Genomic DNA, 27,325 nt, shown 5'->3' on the forward strand with positions numbered 1-27,325 from the left:
CTTGCCCTGGCCATAGTAAATGGGTAGTAAGACCCAGCGAGCTCAGTTCCAAGTCTCATGTGTTGCTCTCAGGGGGAGCTGAAATGACCATGCCCTGGCTTTTCCTCTTCTCCCATCCTTGCTGTTGGCTAATTAAAATAGATTAGCAGCATTCACTGGCTTCTCTGACCTTCCTGCTCCTCCTAGGCCAATACCTAAGAGGAGCTTTCCTATTCTGAAAAATACACAGAGGGAAATTTTTTCCCATCATGGTGCCAGACTCACAGAAAAAGGCAGTATTTTATGTTCTGCGCTTTTCTGGCAAATCTTTGCTTCCTTGTGTCTCTGTCTCCTGTCCCACATTGTCATACCTCCTAATTTGTCTTGGTTGTCCCCTTTGTATAATACCTTTGTGGCTGTACCACCCACTGCTTCCTCATGTGTTGCCTCTCCCTACTTTCTTTCTTTAGCCATCCAGACTCTCAGGCACATTCCCTAATGCCTCCTTAGCCCTTCTGCCCCTCCAACCAACTTTTTGCTCACTTGCAACCTTGCCATAGTAATGACATTATAAACTGTTCTGTTTGATGTTGCACCTACATGTACCCATGTACATAGAGTTGACCTACACTTTGCCTTTGCTCAATTTTTGCCTAAAATGTATTCACTTTAATTTCCTTAATGAACTGATTTATAGTAGATGATTTGTCAAAACAAGATCTCTGTGTAGTTCAAGCATAGCAACAGTAATGCAAATTTAGAACAGTCCAGAAAAGATTACTGCCCAAAACCGACCTCTAATTATATCTCTGCCGAACATCCCCATAAATCCTTTGTATGTCTTGGGTTTTGAAATGATAACTGCAGTCACTAAGCACATTAATTCACTTTGATCAAACAAGATGCACTGTTTAGACTTGCTGTTGCTGATTTGTGTGTGTGCATATTTTAATTTTATAATACTAGGCTAATGGATTTTAAGTCATTAATTAAAAATATGTCTAAAATATTCAGAATGATATGCACCTGTTAGCTAAAGTATTCTAGATTTGGGGAACAAGTTGTTGGCAATGTTGGTAACAAAATCACTGTGTTCTTAGTAATGGAGCATGTGTGTGTGTGGGTGGGCTCTGATGGGAAAGGAAATTATATATTTTATGTGCTACAACAACTCATTCATTCTGATTTCTGAACAGGTTCTAAAGTTGTGAACTTGGAGCATGCTTTACTGTTCTTACTTGTGTGCATGTGTTGTGATTTTAAAATGCATTTTAGTGTAAATTCTTGCTATGAATTGCCTGGGGGTGGTGCACAAATACCATAAATAAAATGCAGGATTTTTTCAAAACAAGAGACTATAAGCATTCTTAGGGGACCATGAGATTTCTTAGGAGGCAGCCTAGAGGAGGCAGCCTTCCTGAGTTGGGTGCCTCTTGCGAAGCTTGATTTCTGTTAGGTGCCAATGGGTACTGAGCACTTAGATTTTTCTACTCTTGATTCCTTTTTGAGGCAATAATATATTTTTTCTGGATTATTGCAGGTAGAGCGTGAGAAAGCCATTCTCCTGGCTAATCTTCAGGAATCACAAACACAGCTGGAGCACACCAAGGGGGCTCTCACTGAACAACACGAACGGGTCCACAGGCTCACAGAGCATGTCAATGCTATGAGGGGTCTGCAAAGCAACAAAGAGCTTAAAGAAGTAGAATTTGAGAAAGGCCGAGATTCTGGGGAAGAAACCCATGACTACGAAGTGGACATCAATGGCTTAGAGATTCTAGAGTGCAAATACAAAGTAGCTGTTACAGAGGTGATTGATCTTAAGGCTGAAATAAAGGCCTTAAAAGAAAAATACAATAAATATGTTGAAAACTACACGGAAGAAAAGGCAAAGTATGAAAGCAGGATTCAGATATATGATGAACAGGTGACAAACCTGGAAAAGTCGACTAAGGAAAGCCATGAAAAAATGGTGCAGATGGAAAAGGAGTTGCAAAGAATTACAAGTGTTGCAAATGAGAACCACAATACTCTCAACACAGCGCAGGATGAGCTAGTGACTTTCAGTGAGGAGCTTGCTCAGCTCTATCACCATGTGTGTCTGTGTAACAATGAAACTCCTAACAGGGTTATGCTAGATTATTACAGGCAAAGTAGAGTTACTAGAAGTGGGAGCCTAAAGGGACCTGACGATCCAAGAGGGCTTCTGTCTCCACGGGTGACCAGGAGAGGAATGGCATCTCCAATGGAAGCCAGGACACCAACTGAACAGATTTCGAAAGAGAGCACAGAAGTCCACAAGGAGCAAAGTCCAACAAAGACACCCACCATTTCTCCCGTCATCACAGCTCCTCCTTCTTCCCCAGTTTCTGACACCAGTGACATTCGCAAAGAGCCAATGAATATTTACAACCTGAATGCCATAATACGGGACCAAATCAAGCACTTGCAGAAGGCTGTGGATCGGTCACTGCAGCTGTCCCGGCAGCGTGCAGCAGCCCGCGAACTAGTACCCATGCTCGATAAGGATAAGGAGGCCTTAATGGAAGAAATACTGAAACTGAAGTCCCTGCTGAGTACAAAACGAGAGCAGATAGCAACCCTCCGAGCAGTGCTGAAAGCTAACAAACAGGTAACTTGCCATTAACTTCCAGTGCAATCGAATTGGGAATGTATATGTTTTGGTAGACAATTTTAAAGGAATTGGTTACTTTAGATAAATTAACCTATTAATATATTAACCTTTTGTATATTTCCCATAAAATGTGAGAATTCTTTTTCCTTTACCCCCTCACATATTTATCGTATTATTTTTATGTACTTTTATAAATTTCCCAGAGGGCTTCAGCTATTTGGTGGTATAGAAATGAAATGTTGATGATGATGATGATGATGATGTTAGACATAATAATTAGCTATGTTGTACCAAAATTCATTTTGAAAGAAATGATTGAATGAGCCTGCTCCAGTCAAGAATCAGTTTGCTGCACTGCTTTACATTTTGATGTTACTCTAGAACGAATGTGGGGATTCTGTGCAATAATGAAGAATATAAAATTTTCCTGATGACCAAACAACAAGGTTGATTACTTAGGGTTCTATGAGAGAGGCACTTAAAGAACTTAAGAAGAAGAACTTAAAATAACAACTGTGGTTTGATCAGAAAAAGAGGCAAGGGAGAGGAGCAAAGCATGTGAGGGTGTATTAGCCTATGGCAGGATTTATATTGGGATGTGATGTGTGAGCAGACTCATAGGCTGGACTCCTATGTTATGACATGCAATGGTGGCAGCTCTCCTTCTTCCAGCTTTCTCCTTCAGTGCCCCAAAAGTCACCATGGGGAAGAATGAGGTTCCTCTCTTTGATGGCCGTGATCATGAACTTGCCACCGCCGTCAAGCAGTCTGTGTTGCACAAGCAGTTCATACCTTGAAGCACAGCCAAGAAAATGAGGCAGCTGGTCAGGCACCATCACATCTGCTCCAGAGATATTTAGGGCAGGAGAAAGGCAGAGTGGGGATACCTCTGGCAGCTGCACAAAAGAGCAGCTTTCAGAGGTGATCTCTAACTAGCTCCTTGGGAAGAGTGGTAATGGGCCACTCTTGCCCAGCAGCTCTCTGGTTCTTGTCTGAGTACCACAATGAGTTGTGTTTTCTGAGTTTGAATATCACAGCAGGCAGTCATGGTACCAACAAATCATAGAAAGGATGGATGTTTCTGTTCATGCTTTCTAAAAACCAAATGTACCACACAAATACCACAATGAGTTTCAGATAAGACAGCAGACCAACAATGGTAACCCCCCACAACCCTTGTCATGTTCTGTGAACTCACCCTTTATGTCCAGCAGTCAGTAACTTCAAGGAACTGTATAAACTTCAGAGTGATTATCCTAAATTTTGGAAGAAACTATGGAAAACAAAGTCATGTGTTCACAGTCAAAATTTGATCAAGACTAGAATGGATTTGACTTATTTCCCCTTTAATTCTTTTGCTGCAGTAGCACTTCTAATGTTTTTTACATTTTCTTTTAGTTCCAGAGCTAGGATGCATTAACACAAACATTTTGTGGTATGTGATGACTTTTCCATTCGGCTTGGATCAGATATGCATTACTCTTATACTAAGACTGTTTCAATATTTATATGGCTTATGAGCCTGCTCATACTTGAATGTTCTTAATTGTAGAAGTCCTGAGGTTAATAGGTTTGCAGATATTTTGCAGTACAGTGACACCTATTTCTTGGACATTATATTCTTATTTTAGAACATGGACTAGTTAGCATAGTAGATTTTTTTCCATCAGGGCCAGAACTGTATATTGATTTCCAATTGGAAAATGAGGGTTGAGTGTTTAAACAAGCAACACTGAAAAGATATATGAATTAACCATAATGAAGATTACTGGAGGTTGCATCCAGATTTATAGTTCTGTGATTCAGTGGGAAAACTTACAGGGTTTGGGCCATGTGCTATTGATTAGTTAGTAAAATCTAACACCTAATGTAGGACACATGGATGCCATCTAGTGGCCAGCAGGAGGAACTTCCAATGAAAGCTCCATCACTGCAAAAAGAAATAGGATGATCTCCTTCTGGTATGTTATGAAGACAAGTGGTTCTTAGATTAAACAAATATTAAATAATTGTTTTTCCTCTATTTTTGTGCTTAATTCTCTTTGCTAAAAATTATATATCTGCATAGAACTCTTTCATGAATATATTACTGATTGAGTGTACTGACTTCAGGAATTCATGCTGATATACAAGCAGGTGGTTATAAAGCAGATTTGTAGCTTTGCAATGTGTGGTAAATTGTATTTGTTCAAGGATTTTCTAAAATGTATGATGTTCTTTATGTAGGTGATAATCAACCACTCTGTAATTCTTTGCAGTAAAATGTTGTATTAGGATATGTGAGACCTACCCTGAGATAATAGACATTGGTATGAATCTTTGAATCCAAATCTGACTTTATTTGGTATAAGTAAAAAGAGAAAAATAAAATGACAGGGAATAACACAATCCAAGACTGATGCCTGAATAGATCAAAATAACTATCAAGAGCAAAGTAATAATATTAAAGGCATTTCACCAGTCTAAACTTAAGTGAAGAAGAGTAGTAGCAGCTGGACTGTCTTTTTATACTTTTTAGGCACCTTCTGGGCTATCCAGTTATTTATGTATAAAAAGACGCTATGTAAATCAAACCTGTATAAAAGCAAGACTGCTAAACAGGATGTATAACAACATAAAGCATGCTATAGTAAACATTTTGGGTACTGTGACATATAACAAGTACAAGTGACAAGCAAACCAGTCTTCTCAATATAATTTACATTCTGTATTTCTGAAAGCAGATGTCCCTTCACCTGGAATGCATTACTCATTTTCATCTGATCACATTTCTAATTGGCCTGGTTTGATGACTCCTTATTTTGTTCTTGTTGTTTATGCCTTAATAACACTTCCATTATGGTTAAAACTTCCTGTCTTGGCATTTTTGCTTGTCAACTCTTTGTTTACAACAGAGGGCACAACCTTATCAGCCCTGAGGGCATCAGGTGGTACACATGCTGATGCACAAGTACACACATACACGGACAAACACACAGGAATGGGTTAAGTTGGGAGATCAGAGTTAAGGGAAGGGTGTCCCTTGCTAGCATAAGTTAACCTTTTCTGTATTTCTGATCATTGCTGAGGGAGGGGAGGGTTTTTCTTGCTAACACTGATAGAACACCAGCAGGTTAATCCCTTTCGAATGCATGAAGAACTGGAAAGTGATGTGAAGAACGGATAGTAGTTGAGTGAGGGAACAGGGATAATCAAGAATTGTATTGGTTTAATTATATTCCTGCCTGCCCCTTTATCTCTCTTGCAAAGTTCAACCAGTGGCACTTGATGGTATGTTTCTCTTCTGGTCTCCTCCCAAAACATTGAGCTCTCTATGTGCAGAGAAGCTCAAACACTGCCTTTATTGTGTGGTTTTATATCTCTTTGTTCTGCAATTTACTTTGTGGGAGTGTATCACCATTTACCTGTGTGCAATTTTGCATTTTATTATGAAATATTCAAATATCATGCACATAATTAAATACCACAAGTTTGGTCTCATTGAACTAAAAAGGAAAAAGTAACTTAAAAACTTAAGAACAAGTTTTTCTTAAGCCTTGCTGAATCAGACCAATGGTCCATGTAGTCCAGCATTTCATTCACACTGTGGCAAATCAGCTGGCTACAGGATCTCCCAAGCAGGATCTGAGTAAACAGCCCCTCTCCTCTCCAAATGCTTTAGTGGCTGGTGTGTATAGGCAAACTGCCTCAGATACTGGTATACATCGAGACTGGCTTCTCCTTTAAAATTGGGCACTCCAGCTCCCCCGTTTTGGCTCAGAGGTGTTGGCGTACACATAGAAACACCTAAACACGGTGTCCCTCTTCAGATGTGTGCAACTTCTTTTTTTGGCACTTGGGCATCCCTGATTGGTCATCTTATCTTACCATATGCTGTGGCTTATTGTCTTCTCTCCTGCATTTGGGCAGTAAGACATTTTCCCATCTTCATTCCTTCTGTATGATGTAACCCAAAGTCGATGGCTTCCTAACTTTCCCCCAGAATTCAGTTTAAAAGCTGCTTTGCCATCTTTATTTTATGCTCCATACTCTGAGGGGGTGGAACCGAAATCCCACCCTTAAACATATAAACAAGTTAGAACTTCTCTTCTAAAGAAGCAAGGCTAAAGGCAGGCAGTGAGCTCTTTTTCCAGCTCTTTTTCCAGAGAGTTAAAGGGAGTTTGAAAGAGTGTCACATTTACACACATCTCACTGTTGCTGCAAGTATAAAAGGGTTTTCAGACTTTTGTATTGTTACAGAAATCAGTAAAACCTGCAGACTGGAGCCAGCAGTGAGATAAAAGATGCATAGGCATGGGAATTTTGTCTTTCGCAAACTACTTTCACCTGGCTCTAGTCACAGAAACTATTCCCTCAAATGTTTGAGGTACAAAATAAGCTTGCACCAGCAACACACTATAAAGGTGTGAGTATATGGCATAGGGTAAAATCTTACTTTTGCTGAGTGAAACTTGGTAGATTGTTGTCTTATTTAAAGTTTTTATGTACCATCTAACTACTACAGTCTTGGGACAGCTTACAATAAAAACAGAATAACATGTAGCATGGTCCTTGCAAATACACGCACAGAGAGAGATAATGCCTGTGTCTTTGTTTCAGACAGCAGAAGTGGCCCTGGCTAATCTGAAGAATAAGTATGAGAATGAGAAGTCCATGGTGACAGAAACCATGACTAAACTGCGCAATGAGTTAAAAGCTTTGAAAGAAGATGCAGCAACCTTCTCATCCTTGAGAGCCATGTTTGCAACCAGGTACTGAAAACAGCCCCACACTGTAACGGTTTGGAGGCAGCACTCTGTCCCCTTCCAACGTGTCTGGAGCTAGATGGGTCTGTATGCTGTAAATGAAGCTTGGAGCCTTTTTCTTGCAAAGAATGTACTCTGTTCATTCAAAGCGGCAAAGTAACAGGCAGTAATAGTTCAATACATTCTTGCAAGAGTGGGTGTCTACCTCACGGCTAGTGTGCCATTTTGACAGAAGACATTGCCTTTTATTCCCTTTTCCCGGCTCGCAGACCCTGCCTCTTTTCTTCCATTGGCTTAGTTACTAAGAGGTCACAATCTTCTCCGTCCGCCTACATCATACTACTCCTTGATATGTTCCCCCTCCCGCTTATACATCCCATGTTCATACTTATAAGCCCATTACCTATGAGAGGTGTGTCAGTTATTATTCATAAACCTATTAAGCATGCACACTACTTACTATAAGTTCAATAGGTCGTCTTGACCTTGTAATGGTCTTGCCTGGTGACCACTTATCTCCTAAAACTTCTGGGAGGATGAGATAGGAAGAATAACCCTTCTTCCAAGCTCATTATCTCCTTCTCCCTTCCACAGAATGACCAGCTGTAAAAGACAATCAATTACCTACTATCTTCCGCAAAAGTAACGGTTTAATCAATGCTCTCCACCCCTCTTGTGTTCTTCAGAATGTCGATGTAAGAAGAACTCTTCTACCATTTCCCTTGTGTTCAAATTCAGCCATACCATATACTGTTAGCTCAGCTTTATTTGTTTACATCGGCAACCAATTTAAACCTGCCTATTTTCTTCTACTTCCTATTTACAAATCTCTTTATACAGCTCCTTACTCTGGCCTTTGGCCTTATAAGGGTCTTTTGCTCTGGTCTTTAGCAATCCATCATTCTTCTGCTTAGTAACAGTAATTTTCCTTCTCTCACACCACTGGTTATTTAGTCATCACCAGCTTTGCCATCACCTGTGGGTATAAACAGGGCCTTTAAAGAGTGGCTTTTATGGCTGGCATGCCTATTTAGAGGCTAAATAGGGAAAGAAAAATATCTGAATCCAGGCCTGCCTACCTGTCTACATTCTGTATTACACCCTTCATGGTACAGATTGTATTAAACCCTTCATGGGAAGAACCAATGCTTCTAAAGCAAGATGGTGGGCCAAAACCCAGCCTTCAGCTAATTTTGTCCTGCTGACAGTGCACTGGCAAATTTGCTACCAAAATTTGGCAGTGTAGGCCATGTGATTGGGGGTGGGGGCTTTCTTTTACATTAAGGTGTGCCCATTCATGGGCTGCAAATTAAATATCTCTACATTTGGTTCAGAGTATTAATGGGTGGAGCTCCGGGTATGTCACAATCACAACTCCTTTTTTCAACATACGGGTTTTGTTTTTTTTTAATAATGTGTTTTAATTACTTTTAAGGAAAGGAGAAGATACAACATTCAGCTATACAGGTCCTTGCAGAAATATTCATACACACCTGCTTAACTTTTCCATATGTGTTGTTTTACAACCTGGTATTGTAATGGATTTAATTGGCATTGTTTCCATAGATGTGTAAAAGATACTCAAGACAATGAAAGTGCAAAATGATTTTATTGTGGCACAGAAATTAAGTAAACAAAAACTGGCAGTGCAAGGTAGTGTGTAATCATAAACAGGAGAACACTAGCTTATGAAGCAGAGATAAAGATGCGCTTGAATTATACTTTAAATGAATTTTAAAGCAGAAAAGTGATAGGTGTGATTGAAAAAATTTTAAGTATATCAATCATAGGACTACAGTCCTCTAAAATTGCCTTGCTTTTATTTCCAGATTTCTGGTAGTCAGATAACTTCATGAAATTAAGCAACTTGTCAAATTTTTTGTTATATTTTTTTCTTTCCTGTTTCATTGGTGATATCCAGTCATTTGCATATGCAGTCCATGGAGTACTTAATGTATAGATATTTTTTACTTTTAAATTATTACTTTTAACATAGTTGGAAAATAAATAACAGTGCATCTAGATTAATTTGCAGAGGAAACATTTCATTAATAACATTGGGTACTATATTCCAAAAGCTATTAGCTTTCCATAATGATTCTATATGTTTGTACAGACTGGGTTCTTATTATTATCTCTATCTGGTTTATTTGAGGACATTTTCAGCAAATTATCTTAACACATTTAGACAGTTGTGAAGAAAAGAGTTCGCTCTGCTAATGAGCAAGGGCATCACAGTCCACTTAAGTGCAGAACAATGTGACTTCCTGAATGCTCGGTTTAACTGTAATGAGACTTCCTGTAAGCAAACAGGCTGTGCTTTCAGTATAATTAAATATGCTTCCCTCCACTCAGTGACTAATGTAGTGACATAATGTTTTAGATCTCTTAAAATGATTTCCACTTAAAACTTCATTGGATCAGTTCCATTTTTAAGTCCTTTATTACATTAACTTAGAGCACAGTCCTGTATAGCCTCCTGCTGTGGTTGCAGGGAGGGGGCAGAGGGTTTCTTCCAGAGCCCCAGCTGCACAGTCCTGCAGCCATGGAGCTGGGACTCTGCAGAGTGAATCCCCACCTCATAGTTTTTGCAGCCAACCGGAGGAAACAGCTGCCTCTCGGAGGAGGCAAACAGGGCTTAGAGAGGATGGAAAGGGAGAGCAGGAGTCTTAGACCTAAGGTCAACCACACCCGCCTCCTTTCCTCCTTGGTACTAAATCTAGATGGCCATCTAGGGTAAATGCATGGGACGAAGGTGCAGCAGAGTGGCCTAAGAGCATGTTGGATCGAGCCCTTGCTTGCTTTAAGCAAGTCAGCTGCTTAGAAGCAGATCAGAAGGAGTAGCAGCACAAGTCGAAGTTTCAATGCAAGCAAGAGACGGGAAGCTGAGGAAGTGAAACATGTTGCATGAAAAAGCAGGAACAAGCAGTAGTGATCTGCCTTGTATATCACTTGGAAATCTACTGTGATGAAGGGTTGTTGCGCAATTTGCTTCCATGCACTGAGGACCCCAGACTCAATAGCCCATCTTAAGAGTCTAGAGATGAGACGTGGTTTTTGGTAAGCTTTAGTTAAGTTTACAGTGAACAAAGTAGAGCACAGAGTAATTCAGGAAAACTCAAATTGCATTCCCTGAACAAACCATTTTCAGGTCTTTTATAACTTTCTTCAACAATATGGCTCCCACCCTTCTCATCAAAGGCCTCTAGTTGTATTCCTTTCATCCTGCCTTAATTCTTCTTTTCTTGGTCATACACCAGTGGTCTTCTTCCTTGCAGTCATGCCCTAATGATCACTTCCATGCTTAAAACAGCTAAAACGTATCTATGTTACCATTTGGTTCAGCTGTGATCCATCTAGATAGGGTTCATCTTTAGTTTACCAGGAAGCCCCCAAGGGGCCTCTGGCCCTAATTCAAGCCAGGAGAGTATATCAGTGTTTTAAGTTTTAAACAGTAATGGAGTTACGCATAGTCTCTTGTCCTCATTTCATTGTGCCACTTCCCTTAACAATATCCGTTAGTGAATGTTCTCATCAAGGGTTCTTTCCCACAGGTCACATCTGGTGACGAGAGAGCACCAGGAAGTCAGTTGAAATATCCTGGTTGGCTAGCCATTGTGGGTTAGTGGTCCAAAATCCAGGGCTGGCCCAATGTGTTTTCCTACCTGAAATGAAGAATAAGATGGCACCCCCACTGTTCCATGCATAAAAACTAGCTGGAGTGGCAGTGAAATCTTACTTCAGTGCTGTGGATGGGACAGTCTCCTCCATTGCACTCGAAAGCAGCAGCCCAGCTTAGGGAGACACAGAACGAGCCTCACGGTGCACAGCTTTTTCCTCCAGCACCCTGCCGCCACCTCCTCCATCTGGCCAAAGTGGCTGCCTCATTTTCCTTAACGGCAGGAACAGTCCCTCTTGCTTTTGTTTCCATTGGTTTTCCTTTCTCTGAGAACAATTCAGGCTATGTCCATGGTCAATTCACTCAGGCAAATTGACTGCTTTTTTTCTCTCTCCCATGGAACTATGTTATATTGATCCAGACTGCACTGGTAGCAACTGCTGTCCTATTAATATTGTTTCTAATTGTTCTAAGGGCCACTTTCTCCAGCTGTAGCTAGTGCAGTCTGATGTGGGACATTCAGGATTGTTTAGAGGAAAAAGGTTACTGGCCAGAAGACTACAAACGCACATGCATCCTCTTCAGGTTCCTCTTTCCTTTTCCCAGGTGTGATGAATACGTCACACAGTTGGATGAGATGCAGAGGCAATTGGCAGCTGCAGAGGATGAGAAGAAGACACTAAATTCTTTGCTGCGGATGGCTATCCAGCAAAAACTCGCCCTCACCCAACGCCTGGAAGACTTAGAGTTTGATCACGAGCAGTCCCGGCGGAGCAAAGGCAAACTTGGAAAGAGCAAGATCGGCAGCCCTAAAGTAAGTGAGGAGGCATCAGCCACCGTGCCAACCATAGACACTTTCCTCCTGCATAGTCAGGGTCCACAGCAACCAAACACACTGGTCAGCAGTGGCACTCAGAGGAAAAGGTATGCATGCAGACGTCTTTATAGTACAGTGCAGTGGCCTGACTTGAATTAAGGTCATCCACTGAATTGCAAATAAATTATTATTTATTTGGTTGGGAATAATAAGAGGCTGGGGATGGGGAGGATAAAAGTAGTGGCGTTGCAAAATGTAAACCTTGGCTATTGATTCCACTGCCCGTAATATTTTTCTGTCCTTTTAGTATGGTCATACTGTCAGCGTTTCAACATATCTTGTATGTCTTGAATGTATCTGTTTTACATACAGCAAATTATACCTCTGGTTTGGATAGTAGGGGAGGGGGAAGCTTGTATCCAAGAACCACATCCACTCCCAAACGGAACGGATTTCTCTTATAAGTGATGGTGCTGATAAACCCGATTCTTTTCAGTATTGAAATGTGACTAGGAATGTGTTTGCTCTGATGTGCTTTTCGATGCCTGTGTTAAAACAAAGTAAAATGTTCAAAAGTGAATGATATATATTCAAAACCCAGAGGAAAATACTAGTCCTTTGCAGCATCTAATATGGTTCTGTGGCTGCCCTGTGAATAAGGAGGATGGAGGCCAGAGAGAAGAAGGTGGGCAAATGCCCTGTCCCATTTCGGAGAATGCTATCCAATAAATATTTAAACAAGATTTCCCTTTTTGAAGAACTTTGGGGCAAACATTCACTATCTGTGTACTGCCTTTTCAGCATAGATGAGAAATGTAAATACTGCCAGTGATAAAATACGCACAGAGCCTAAATACTAAATGATTATTTTAAAAGACTGAGACTTGATGGGAGTCAAGGGAAAAGGGGGAAACAGGGCTTATCTTAGACCTGCTCGGTCTGTGACCACACACAGCCATGCATTATGTCTTGCCAGTACCTGTGCCAGTCCCATGCAGGCAGCAAAAAACATATCAGTCCCAAGTCGGTAACAAAAAAAAAAAATGTTATGAAAGCCCTAGTGGGGTACTGTATATGGCAGATGATCTGTGCTCAGCTTGATTAGTCCTACACAGCAGCTTGTCTCATCTCTTTGTAGAATATACAAACAAGGCTTTCCTGCATTAAAAATACTTCCTCCAGAGGGTTGGTGGCAATATGTTGGATTTTTGGGGGTGGATTGTGGGTGGGAAGAGGAAAAAACTAATATGGTATTGTCATTCAAGGAGCCATTGCTTGGTAATTAAAGTAAAAACTCTTTTGTTTCCGTATGTATTTTTTCTTGGATCTCCTGCAAGACTATTCTCACCTTCCCCTTGTGATCAGAGCCATCCCAGGACTTCAGGGACCTACCTACTGCCTTTATTAAGAACCCCCCCTGATCACCCATCCACAGAATCAGTTCTTCTGAGGGGCCCCCCCTCCATGAATGAATTCTTCCATGGGCACCGTCTCAGCAAGGAAAAAAGGTTAACCGTGGCCATCCCAGGTAAACATTTTTTCCTTGGGTGCATGTAGTGCAAAATTATTTTCTGAGTATAGAGGTAATCCTCTTGCAATTGCACATGCAATTTTAATTTGGGCACATTCTTATGTCTTTTATAAATGAGCATTATCAGGCTGCTCCAGACGAGTCCCACTATATTCTCTGAAGGTATTCTGGAGTATGTGGTTGGATGATTTCATCCAAAGCACCTCTATTTATGCCACCTTCTAATAACAAAATACTCAGTGGGTCACATTTCTCCCTGGCTCAATCTGGGTGATGGATCAGGGTTTCATAAACCATGTTTTTATGAGTCTATGAACAAATGACAGAGCCCATGTCCTGCCTTGGCCCTCCCTGTGTTGTGTTGTACACAGAACTTGGTCTGAAGATTCCCTGTTATGCTTGAACTAAGGAACTCTGGTTTAATGTTGGATAACAAACCATGAAATTAAGCCAGGTTGCAACTGTGGTCTATTTTTCTGATTTCTTAATAGTTCCCCTCCCCCCGCGTAAGCCCAATAGCCAAAGCTCCCTGGGTAGTTTACAACACTTCGAACATGTTGACACATAATAGAAACTCTAGCTTAATACAAAGCAAGATTATGCATCGAATTCTGAACACAGCAAGAGGAACTGGGGTCAGAATGCTTAGTCCCAACACTTCTTCACAGCTTCGTAAAATATGGTATGTGAAACTCAAGCAATTATCTGAACATAGGCCCATGTTAACTAGAGCTGACACTATGTTTTATCCACTGAGTTTGATTCAGTGGTTAAATTTGGTTCAATGCTTCATTTGAAATCATTTGATTAAGTATTAAATTGGCGAAATGAAAGAAAAGTCATGTGAAATGGCTGTGATGACTTGGTTGTACAACATATATTTTGATGTATCTTCGAACAGGCAGATGCATATTTCCAGGTGTGGACGTGCTGTCCATGCTCACCATGTCCAAATTACACTTTTTTTCCTCCAAGTTGATAACATAAGGGGAATTGCAGTGAGACTTGAGCTTTGAGATTAAACATGCAAAACCTTCTAAGTTTTTGAACAATGTGAAAACCTTAGGAAAAGATAGAAGGAAAAGCAAACATTCCGGGTGTTGTCTGACACAATGTGCATAATTCATTAATTTTGGAGTTTAATTGTGCCTAGCTGTGTTTGATTGGTTGGACAGAGGAAAAGGACATGAAATTTCAACCTGGTTTTAGCACTGGTGTGCCTTCATGTTCCTGTGTGTAGCATACTGAGATTGTTAAAATAGTCAATGAAAGGAGAAATACCATGGAGAGCTCAGCACCCAGAGAGCTTCAGTTATTGGGTGATATAGAAATTAATTAAATAAAATGTAAAGACCACAGGTTAGTGTGTGATAAGAGGCACTTAAAATCTCCCTTTGTACACTAGCTAGTACAGTTATTGCATGTGGGCTTGTTTTAACGTAGTATCAACAGGAATATGCTAATACAAGGGTAAGTAGAAAGTAGATCTCCAGATGTTTTGAGGTTCATATCCCAGTGTTCCTGCCCATTGGCCATGCTGGTGGCACTTCTGTAAGTTGAAGTCCCAGATATCTGGAAATACACATTTTGCTCACCCCTGGTTTAGAACCATAATATAAACATATACTGGTATTTAGGAAAGAGTCATACACAGAATTGTTCCATGTCCCATTTTGTTAAGAAAATAGCATCTGAACCCAGTCGTCATGGGAAGGTCTTTGCCTTGCTTATAAACATTTAGAACTGTCATTCTTTTCCAAATATGGCTTATGGTCATCCATGCCTGTTTGTGCAAATTCAGTTCTAAGATCAGAGGTATGGAAATGTACAATGACTCCAAGCAGAAGAGAAAAAACCAGAGAAGCAAAAGTATTATTTTAAAAGGAGCTCAAGAGATTTTTGACTGTAACAAAATTACTGAATCAAAAGTATTTATACAAAATCTTCTTCCTTGAAAGAGAGGTCATCTCTATGACTCAGTGCTTGTGATGTATGAAGTAATATGCTATAATCTTGGAAGAGTTAAATTTACAGAGAAAATTAACTAGATGAAGGCTTAGAAGGAAACTGGAATAACCAATATAAGGAAACTTTAATTAACAGACATTAGATTCAGAAGGTATTTCCTGCTAGGTTACCCTAAACTTACTTCTGGAAAAGCAGTGGTTGAATCAGGACAAGACTAGGTCTGTCTTGTTTATAGCAATTAATGCCTACTAGATAAGTTCAGCTATAAAATTGGTTTTAGGGATGTCACAAAAAAGGTAGACCAGAATATAATCCTGGTTCACAGATAACACTAAGCCAGGATTTGTTTAATGTGATTGTAGTTTTTTTGAATGTCTGACTCATGCCAGCCACACAACAAACTATGGTTAAACCTTTGGCAACAAACTCCAATTAGAAGCTATAATTTTAAATTGGCTTACAAATCTTGGCTTCCTATAACTATGGTTTGTTGCTAAGTCAGAACCCAGAATCTTGGACTATTCCTGCTTTTTTAATGTGTCCTCTCCAAGCCTCTCTGTATTCTGCAGAGCTTCAAGGTAAGGAGTTGTTTTCTCCTCAAATTCTTTATTCCTCCTCATTGTCTTCCATACCAGGTCCTCTGCTAAAGCTCTGCCTATACCAAAGCACTTACATTTTGTTTGTTTCTATTTTCATAGCCTTCTATGAGCATTTGTAATATTCATCAGGGATTGCATATTAAAAGCACAGTGTCAGTCTAAGCAGGATACACTGACTCTTGCACAAAATTCTAATCCAGTTACTGACTTTTTTCACTGGTTCTGTGTTGCTTGTTAAGTCTATAAGTGAATAATGAATATCGGGCAGATCAGGAGCTGCCCACCTTTTTGAGTTTGCAGACAAATTCATTATTTTTAAAAAGTGACGTAGTTTCCATCACAAAATGGCTGTTGGGGATTGGTACTTTGTGTTGCAAATCACACAATACTGTGTTGGCAGTATGGCTGAACAGAGAATTTACTACTTTGAAATAAAAACACTGTTTCACAGAAAGGCAAAACATGACATTATGGTTTTCTGCTCCAATAGAACATCCGCTTTACAGATCAGCAAATTGTTGAGACCAAAAGACAGTTTAGTTGCCCAGGAACCCTGAGCCCAAGGGAGAAGTGAGATCTGCCCTACAAATGCCAAACCACATATTTGCCTCTATAAAACCAACAGACAACAACAGACAAACTACAGGCCAATAATACACAGGGAAAATATATATGCACAGGAAAAAAAAACACCAACCTAGAAACACTTTTGCTGCTGCTAAGGCATTTGCAATACCATGTGACAGAAGAGATGGAAGGAAAACAGGGCAGGAATTGTCCAACAAGCCATGATTTCTTAGTTAAGTCGACTCTAGGTTGTTAAGCAATTCATGGTTAAAACAAATATTAGATTAGTGGTATGTGGGAATGCACTCACAATACGATTTTCACATCTAATCTGAAGAATATGCAACATAAAGTCATTTCCAATGTTGCCTTGAGAAAAATGTGTCCTTTGTATTCTGCTCATTGTTTATTATCCCCTCTCTTCTACCTCTCAAAAGTTATGGCACCAGTGGACCGTTGCCAAAGGCAGAACATCCACCATGACGAGCACTTGAGAGGAATTTTCATGGATTTTGCATCTAGGCCCAGTACATGTTACCAAATACAAGGTGCGGGAAATTTTGGTTGTATATGTAATTCCACCACCACTGAAAATTACATGGTTGAAGTGAGCTAAAGTTAATCTAAAACTTTGGTGGAATTGATCTGATGTATTGCTAGTTTTTCTAAATGAGAAGAGAATTTCCTTTTGAAACTCCCCCTGCCTCCCACATACAAACTTTTACTCTGCCTTTCAACTTAGTTGCTTCATTCTGATCCATTACAATTGTTTGCTTTAATGGACTTTCAAGTGGCACTTTAATGTCTAAAAGCAATGAAAATGGAACAGTAACATATTCCAATAAAGCAATATACAGTGAACTAAAAATAAAGACACCAAATTCCTTTTTTTCCCATTATCATTGCCTGCAAAAAGATACCTAAACAAAAATTAAGTTTTGCATTGCTTTTGAAATATAGTGAAGCTCAGGTTCTGACAGTCTTCCAGGGAGATCCTCTGAGTTTCCACTGAGTATAGCTACTTGTATGCCTCCAGTATAATCTGATGTACAAAGGTAATTTGTTATACTGGCTGATCTTCCCCCTCTTACTTTTCTCAGCTGCAGATAAGAACAACTAAGATTAGGTGGAGAAGCAAATGAAAGCAGCTAGAAGTCACCTTTATCCTTCCCTGCCAGAAAAATCAAGGTGCTGCCAGTGTGTAGATGAGCAAGCAGCAGCTCCTTGTCTGGAACGTAGAGCAAGGAGAGGGTAGGATGGGGTCTCTCCAGTCACTGGTGCCTGTGGCAGTTGGTAGAGCCAGTAGCTACAACAGCTACCTGGAGACTTTTGAACTTGTGGATCTGATTCAGAACAAAAAAGAATAAAAGGCTTTTTCATCCCTTCTTTTCCCAACAACTAAATTCCACTATGTTCCAGAGTGCTTGCTTTCCTGTAATGGTGCTTAGCACTGCAGACATACTTAGTGAAAAAATGTATTTCCAGATATTGGCAGTAACAAGGAGTGATCTGCAGCAGCCAGTAAGTATCTTACCAATGTGTAATGGCTATGAATTACAACCAAATATGACCATTCACACATTGCAAAACTGTAGCACTAAATTATACCAACATTGTTCAGTTTTAATGTACTTGTGCTAAATGTTCACGTGCAGATTTCCAAACCAAGATCAGAATGCTATTCCACTTGCTATCAGAATGCTATGTTTTAAGTCTGAAAATTGACCTAGAATTCCTCAATTAAAAAGAGTAATTGTTCTGGTACTATCCTCTTCCCCTCATAAGATTTTTTGCTAAAACTTTTACTTGTAGTTTCTTAATTTAAAATGTTGGACCTTTTCAGTTCTAGTATATCAGATATTGCAAGAGAAACCATACCTGGTGTCATTCCTCATTTATAACAAGTTGTAGTGTAGCAGGTGCTAAATTGCTAGAGCTACATTTCAAAATGCAAATTAACATCTTTAAGAGAACATTTAAAATGTTGTGGTACTGCAGTAAATATAGATTCTTGTTTCATAAGCTGTAAGCCCAGCAACATATTAAAGCGATTGAGTGAGCAATCCTCTGCACTCATTATGCAGGGAAGGGAAAATGCTCCCACTGCATCAGTAAAATAACTGCTTTATGCTATCATGCTAAGTTCAGGAGAAGAAAACACACAACAGAGGGAAAAGCAGCATGAAACTGACACATAGGCTCCCAGGATCCCTGGAAACTTCAGCAGTGCCCTCCAGTAAGAGGACTGTACCACTGCCTGCATATTATCTCTACAAGTAGGGAAGCAACCTGTGCATGTCAAGTCAGGGGCATTTCTGACACATTATCACATTCTCAACAGTTAGAAAACTGTTTCTAACACACACACACACACACACAACACACAAATGGAACTAGGCAGCAGCCACAGGGACAGCCAATGGAACTCATTGGTGCTATCTGGTAACCTGCCACAAATATGCTTCAGGGCTTGCTATTTCTGATCTCCAAATATGCCAGAGCCTCTCCACCTTTCATCTCCCAAAAGAAGGAAGATGTACAGCCAGGCAGTGGCAACCAGCAAAGGCATTCTGCAAGGCATTCTGCGAAGCAGACCGGAACGTGATTCCAGAGTTACTGCTTTGAATCTCCTGGCGCCTTTCATGCTACTCATCATCTATTGACGGGTTGGTCAATTGCGCAAACTACAGAGCATCTTCAAGGATTTGGTCTAGCAATGCAGTCTGGGATTCTGCCAAACACTGGCCTCCTGCAACATGGCGACAGGCCTTTGCACAACCCAGTTGCTGACTCCTCTCGCTTCCCACCTACTCCAGATTCTTACAGCTTCCCAGCATGTGGAAGAAACTAGTCCATGTTTGGAAATATTCAAATCCAAATCAAGAAAGTTCCAAATCAAGGAACTATGCTTGAGGGAAGCTTGTTTCAATCTGGGCAAACTTTCTGTTTTCAGAAGCCCAGGACAGCCATGATAAAAGCAAAGCAGAAAAAGAAAAAGTAGACACTGGGACTGATAGCAATAGTTCTGAAAAGAGGACTGATTAAATGTAATGTATAATAATTGTATCTTGGTTCAACCTCATCCCTTTTTTCCTGAGTTCTCTCTGTGCTTGACACTGTGAAGGAGAGGGCTAGACACAATTTTCTTTGTTTTATTAATATTGATGTTTTCCTCTGTTTTGCTTTATGTTTTTGTTTTGGCTTGCTCCTCATACTGGCAAAACCAAAGTGCTTCTTTACCATTCAGATATTCCTTACAGTACAGTTTATATTCCTGAAACAAAAATATAGAAAGTAAATTCAGTTTGTAATTATTGCCTGAATAAACTGTACTTTTAATATACCAAACGTAGTATACATAAGACACTATCTGTTTCTAAATAACAGCATGACTTTCAGTCTGTAAAGGAAGCTAACACTGCATTTTAAGTTTTCCAAAAATTTCCATTCCCAACCCCCAAAAAAGTTTTATTTCCCAGAATTCAAAATTCCCAGCAATTTTACAGCTCTAGCATAGTACTGGATCAAGGAAGCTGGAGGTTAGGAAACGAGCTGGACAGACCAGGCTTATGTGGGGTCCTGGCATGCTGGCACCAGGCATGGCAGTGTCATTAGGAACACAGGCCAACCAAGAGATGGACTCACTGGGTAAGCCCATGACAAAGGAGGGCTTGCTGTACTGAGAGGAGTAGCCCAGAGATGCTGGCCGCTTAAGCCTTGGACGTGCTAGGAATGTGCTCAAGGCATCCCCAGAGAAGCAGAGGCTAGCAAGGATAGTCCAAGGGAGACATGATTTAAATTGCGCACATCCTGGACAAATTGGAGGATTTCTGCTTGACCTACTGGCATTTGCAGAGTGTGTTTCCACAGTGTTCCATGTGTGTCAACATCTGTATGGAGCCAGTGAGTAAGTTTCTGAAGGCCTGAAGGGAAGTGTCATCAGTATGATCATGTCATCCAGTTCTAACTCTGTTTGGGATTTGAGTCAAGTGCAGGTGCTGAATTTAGATGAGTAAACTGAATCTTCACTAGATGAACGAGGTGTGGATAGATGGCTCTGGTATTCATCCTGTTCTTGACAGAGTTGCTGCCTCCCTAGAAGAACAGCTATGCTCACTGTTCTCTGAGACCCAGCTAGCTTTGGTAGCACCAAGTATATTCTTCATGAGTTTTGCTTTTTTGCTAGCAGTGACCCTTGACAGAAAATGGTTGCCCGACCCTAGTTTATATGCTTTGTGATCTATGCCTTGGTCCAGAGATTCTCTTGAAATATGTTATCTGCATGTAGTCAATCCTCAGTTGTCTGTTTTACAACACTTCAGTAAATTTCTCCCCAAACCGGATGCCATAACATAAATAGAGTAAAATAAATTCTTCACTCTATATATAGAGCATACAGAGTTTTCTGTTTCCAGAAATCATTTTTTCAGCCAAGTCCTATCTTTCATTTCTTTACTATAAAAACATGAGCTTTTGACATCATTTTAAGTCAGACTTCTAAGCAGAACAAAACCAAAATCAGAGTCAATGAATAAAAATATGAAGCTTGTTCTACAGTCAATGAAAAGAGTAAGCTCTCCTTAAGCAAGCTCTATTGCCATATATTTACAATTTATATACTCTTGTAGAGCCAATTAAACATGCTTAGATTACTTTTACTATATTAATTTATGTTCCATTAAACTACAATCCTAAGAATACTTTTTATTTTAAATCAACTTCTGTCTAGATAACAGTGTTGAATTGTGAACTTTTATCAAGATAAATTATAACAACACATATATAAAAACATTTCAGAAACCCCTGATACAGGCATGTTTGTGACACAAGAATTGTTTTTCTGACTCCTTCCATCTTGTGACTACATCTTCTGGAAACACATCTCTTGTATTTACAATCTGGAAAGCTTCCTCCTATTATTTTGAATAATGGCGTAGCAGGTCTTCTTATCAAGTTAACTGTTTGTAGTTACCCTAATGGTTTTTAATGTGTGTTTTATGATGCTGAGAGCAAGATGGTACTATAAATCTAACATGAGCATGTTGACCTCCTGGTGCCCTAGGTGCAAAACCTGGCCTTGATTGTTTTGGAAACTTCTTTTATCAGAAAAACAACACTGACTCATTTCTCAGTGACCGATAGCGTGACCCTTGTGTCTCTTGTCTGGGAAGTCAAAGAAGTCAAAATGAATTTAACTGCTTTCTTTCAGAGAGGCCAAGTTGCAGTCTATTAGCTATTGGGATCTTAATCCACATTTCTCCCAGATAATTATTGGATTTCCTAACTGGGCAACATGAATAAGGTCTACTAAATGAGGAAGACTTGCCTGATCCGCCATCTATTGCAATCTAAACTGTTTAATTCCATGGACTGCAGGCTTTTTCATAACGCTTTTAAAATTATGAAAATAAAATTATGAAATAAAATATTTAGTGAAACTCACTTTAGATGTAAAGGCTTACATGATAAAATCTTAGCTTTTTTCCCATGGACATTCGAAACATAATTATAATTTGAAAAGGTGATGGAAAGACAAGTACATAAAGTAGGCATTCCTTTTTCTAGTACACTAACATATTATTTTGTACTTAAACAATACTTAATACGCTTTACATGGGACTGATTTACGAGTAACTATTGTGTGGGCAGGTTGCCAGCAAACAATCTAAAGGCAGCATTTGGAAATAAGGTGAAAAGTTAGTGTTCCTTAATTTCAAATAACAATAACTTGAAAAGGGTTCCAAATGAAATTGCTTTGCAAGTAAGGCAAGGTCCTGACCTCAGCTGCAAGCCAGCCGAGGGACTCAGGAACTGGGGCAAGTGCTGTCAGGGAGAAGAAAGTTCTGCCAGTCCTTGGCAAAGCCAGGTAATTTTAGACTCTGGAGATAAATGGCCTTAAGGTGGGTGGGGACACCATTGGAATGCCTTCCTTGTGGTTCACTTTAGTTTAGTTGTGAAGCACCCAGTCAGCATTGCTGAACCCCACAGCCGCCATTCCGCAATTTACCACTGCTTCTGTATTCCTTATATATTAGAATGTTCAGGAGTGATTCTTTTAACAGGGCTGACAAAAAAAATGGATACTTGTGAATCACCAAAAAAGAGGGCATGTATCACTAAAGAGAGGACAAAAGAGTTCACCAAAGTATATAAAATGTGCATATTCTTATTAGATGTATAATGACCTATTGAGAAATAAATAGAAATAGAAAACTGTGCCTTGCTCAATCTATTGTCTAGGTGCTGTTCATGGACAATTTCAAGGCCCAGCTTTTCTTCCTGATGGTTATTTTTAATCGTTTTACTAAACGTGGACTGGACATTCCTTTAATTAGATGACACCTTCAAAATAGAAGGCATCCTCTGACACCTCTTCAAATAGAGGACTCTCCTCTGTCAAAGAGGACACCCTGCAGCAGGGAAGCAAGTCCCATACAGCTCCAGTCATGTTTGAAGGGAGACAAATGGCTACCTTCCAATAGCTACATCAGTTTCAAGTACTTCCAATAGCTACATTAGTTTCAAGTATTATAGCTGTCAATATTAAGAAGGTTTACAGCACTTCTTTCAAAATGTTTAACTCATTTCACATTTAGCCATGCTTTCTGTCATCATAATGATTCCAGAGCGTTTGTGTGCCACCTTGATATTCTCATCACCTGCCACTCTGGGTGGAAAGTTTGTGGGCCAGCTGGACCACATGGCCCTGAACTTTAGCCCCAGGGTCTATCCCTAGCTGCACCACTGCTGCCAGTAGATGATGTCTAAGCCACCACAGAAGTCTTCTTGCTCTCTTGCAGAAAGCTACATTGGCACCAGTATTCTGATGGTGGCATTCCAGGGATCCAGGAGATCCAGGGAATGTCAGGGTAATCATGGCAAGACTATATCTGAAGTCCTGTCATTTCCCTAACTTATTCAGCCTGAGATTCCCTAACTTATTCAGAGCCTATCAATATACATGCCAATTCTTATCACATTTATTTGGAATTCAGTGGTTTCTCTCAAGCAAATAAATGTGTTTAGCCTTGCATTGATGGTTCCAAGTTACTTAAAGTAGAAGTGAGCTATATTTAAATCCACTGGACATTTTCAAGTACCTGTGTTTATCACTGAGACCAGTTTACTTATAATGATATATAAACTGAGAAAAATATCTAAAGTATAGAGAAATGCATTATATATGTGCTGATACCTTGGAGCAAAAAAAAGTTTGTCATCTTTATCAGACTGTTTCAGGAGGTACAATGACTTCACTTTATTAAATATGTTAGGCTTGGTCAAGCATCTTCCTTAGTTTCTCTTCCTGCTCATTACTGGGTGGTGTCCTTATCTGTTGTAAGAAAACCAAATTGCTACTCAGACTCAGGAAACCTATTCATAATATTTTGTGACATGGCATGCAGTTTACAGAAAAAGAAAAAAAAAACCCAACCGTATAAGTCCTTCCAGACATAGTCAAGTCCTTTTGGGTTCTGGCTAATAAATGAAAGGCTAGAAATTATCTGTGGCTATTTCATGCTGGCCAACCAGAAACACCCATCATTTTAATGCATAGATTTTAAAATAGTTTACATTTCTGAAAGCAGGAATTACCAAGTGAAAAAAGTAACTAAGCTCTGTTTTCTGCTGCATATTTTAATACGCCAAAAGTGGCTTGATCCTTGGGGCCTGACGCTTCTCAGGTATCATCCCATCTCATCTTGTGCTGGCTCCAGGTTTTTGAGTGGCTTGGGCAAGACATCCTCAGTGGACCCTCCCTTTTGGGGTCCACCTTCTCACTGCCTCTGGCATCAGCTGCCATTGCTCCTTCATCCTCATAAATGCTACCAGTTGCTTGTCTAACAAGCAGAGAGCTGGTGAGCAAGCAGGTGCTGCTGCTTCTCCTCAGTTTGGGTGAGAGTGAGAAGCAGTTGAACAAAGAGGTTGCAATGATGCATCAGAGCAAGCTCAGGGGACTCTTATTGGTGGGCCCCACTGAAGCAAAGACGGTCAGCGGGTGCCCAACCACGTCTACCTTGATGTCAGCCCTGATCACATCACATGCAGAGAAAGCTGAAATGCGTGGTGCACCTCCCACTTGCAGGGAATCCTACTGCAGCTCGGGGATGCTAAAGGTACACCAAAGTGGATTGGTCAGGATAATAATCAGGCAACTTGCAGGATTTTTTGCATTCTATATCTAATCAAATATTTTAACATAGTTCTGAATTGAAAAAAGTGTTAGCATAATTTACTCTTTTGTGTTCATTTTATTATCTGTTTTTCAATGTTTTTTTCCTGCACTTTAACATGTCATGAACATCATATGTGCATATACTCATTCCAGCTGTGGTACAAGTCCTTGTAAAATCCATTTCAAAACTGGAAAAATACACATTTTGCTATGGGCTTTACCTGGTTTTAAATGATCAATAAGCAAGCCAGCTAAACATACTTTTACCTCTTGGTGCCACTGCTTTGTGCTTTCTTCTCTATCCTGGTTAAGTTTTGAAGTACTGCAGACAAGACGGAGAGCATACATTTCATGCTGAGTAATATAATTTAATAAATGTGATACCACAAAATCACCGCTATGCCTCACATATTAATTTTTCTCCAAACTGTCATCTTGATTTTTATAGCAGGATCATGTTATTAAAATCATATATTTTGCATGCAACCAGGCAATATGCTCCTTCTGATAAACATGGCTAAATGAAATAACTGGGAAGTATTTACATAGAATAATGTCTAAACACTATTTCCTCCCATTGATAGTAACAATTGTGTCTTCACTAATAGGTAGAATAGTCCACAGTTAAAGAAATGTGTTCATCTTGAAGTTATCCTTTACAGGTTCCAGCTTAGGCACAATTCATAAGTGTTCCAGTGAAGTCACCACATGGGTAGAACTGCATGGGGCAAACCATGTGAATCAGATCTCCAAATGGTTGCAGCTGTTCCAACCCTACTGGAGTAATTGCTGGCGCACCACTATAGCACATTCTGCATGACACTGGTTGTTGTGCAGCATCCACGGTTTTCTGTTATCTAGACCACTCGCTGCAACTTTTTAGGAATTCATGACAGAAACCTTAGGTATCTTTAGATTGCCCTTTTTCTGAAATGGTTTAATGAAATGTTCATGTGTAACCTATTTTTTCTGTATAGTATCAAAGTACTGCATTGTGCTGCTCACTCAAAAATGCAGGTTTATCAGTGAGAGATGATAGTCAGTTGAAATGTGCATCCTTGGTGCCAGGCCTTCCTTTGCATTGCAGATAGCCGAGTACACGTGACAAACTTGTAGTATAAGTCAAATCATCTGTGATCAGGCAATCCTTCCACAAAGATTTGTGTTTGGTTTGCTAACTTTGCATGTGTCAGAGGATCCGGGGCTTTGCTCCTCAATGCAGTCTTCTTTCCTTTGGGAAAGTATTCTGGACTGCAGGGCTTATTGGAGTCTCTGCATAAACTTGGTGTGTACTGTAGAATATACCCCAAAACTTTACAGGAGAAGATCAGCAGTGACAAATACCTCTCTTGTTGAAACCTTGGTATTGTGTCTGGTGACTAGCTCAGTAAGGTGACTGCTGACAACTATGGGTTGTATCCAGTACTGATCCTCATAACAGATTCAAAGGAATGAATGAGACATGGGTTGATCATGAAAAAGCCCTAATTAGAAGCATTTATGCTGAACCCCACATGTTTCTAATCTTGAATTGTTTATTCAAAGAATGTTAGCATGCACTGTGAAGTTCAAAAATGATAAACTGGTCCAAGTTGGTTCACCATGAGCACAAATTGCAGTTCGGCAAGTCTATATTAGGAAGGTTTGTGCTAATCTGTGAAATAGTACTATGTGCCCATCCTGAAGTGTTAACATGGTCCATTTGCCACGTGTACAAGCAGTCTGAGTTGAAAAGAAGGAACTGGCCAGATGCAGAACACCTGAAGTATCCATATTTTGGGAGGGTGGGGGAGGTTAGCTCTGTTGCAAAGTATTGTTTATAATGGCATTGTCTGTCCTAATCTGATGATTTAATCCTAGCATTGAAATCAATGAAAATGTAATATGGATAGGCACTGTATAATTCATTCTGGAAACAGCTTCAGGTTGTGCTTTTAGACTCTTGATGTGACGTCCTTTGACACTTTAATAAAACCTTGAATGTGTTCAGCAAATTATGCTTGTTTTCTGACAAGCATCCATGTGTATCACATTCATAGTTTTTTCATACTAAAGTCTTGGGGAAAAGTCACATTTTAATCGGAGCATGTCTAGTCTCATTGCTAAATGTTTTTCTATATACTGTATAATTAAGGGAATGCAAACCACTTTCCTTCTGTGCCTGCTATTTCACTAACCTGTTGGCTAGACTATCAATCGATTTAGTGAGGAATTAGTAAAATTACTCATGAATGAGCACAAATTTTCATTCAATATTCTGAAAAATGTTTTAATTGCACAGCAGTATGGTTATTCTTTGTCAATTCGCCAATTTATTTGCCATTTTCCATCATTAGTAGATTCTATCTCTTAATGTAACAGAAGAGCATGGATAAGCAATAGATTAAGAATACCTTTAACTATCAGTTGCTTACATCATTGCTTCTGAGCAAGTCACTCCCAGTTTACACAGTTAACCCATGTGAACCATGGGTTGTTTGGGGGTGAGCAAATATATTGACTCTCAACTCCACGCTTTTGCTGCACTAAACAATCCAGAGATTCCTTGTGTCTAGGTTCCTCTCTGTGACACCCAAATCTGCAACTCAGGACTATTTAGGGAGGAATAACCAAGGAGTGCAGGCAGAGAGTACAGTGGAGGACAATTGTCCAGAGTACCCCCTTTCAGCAGCTGTCCCTGGGATACTGG

At 39.9% G+C, this 27,325-nt stretch overlaps 1 protein-coding gene across 6 annotated transcripts in view; it reads left to right on the top strand.

The window, feature by feature from the left end:
* BICD1 (BICD cargo adaptor 1) overlaps positions 1-27,325 on the top strand; it is a 121,963-nt gene that overhangs the window by 80,468 nt on the left and 14,170 nt on the right. For 3 of the 6 annotated variants that reach the window (XM_044434295.1, XM_044434294.1, XM_044434296.1), the window contains 3 exons: positions 1,520-2,611; positions 7,214-7,365; positions 11,585-11,954. In XM_044434295.1, the coding sequence (XP_044290230.1) occupies positions 1,520-2,611; positions 7,214-7,365; positions 11,585-11,954 (1,614 nt within the window). Of the gene's footprint in view, positions 1-1,519; positions 2,612-7,213; positions 7,366-11,584; positions 11,955-13,132; positions 13,324-23,662; positions 23,672-27,325 lie in introns of those variants that run through there. The other 3 variants (XM_044434297.1, XM_044434298.1, XM_044434299.1) reach the window with 2 other exon arrangements.

This window comes from Varanus komodoensis, unplaced genomic scaffold (assembly GCF_004798865.1).
Source record: "Varanus komodoensis strain SLA01 unplaced genomic scaffold, ASM479886v1 scaffold27, whole genome shotgun sequence".
NCBI lineage: Eukaryota > Metazoa > Chordata > Lepidosauria > Squamata > Varanidae > Varanus > Varanus komodoensis.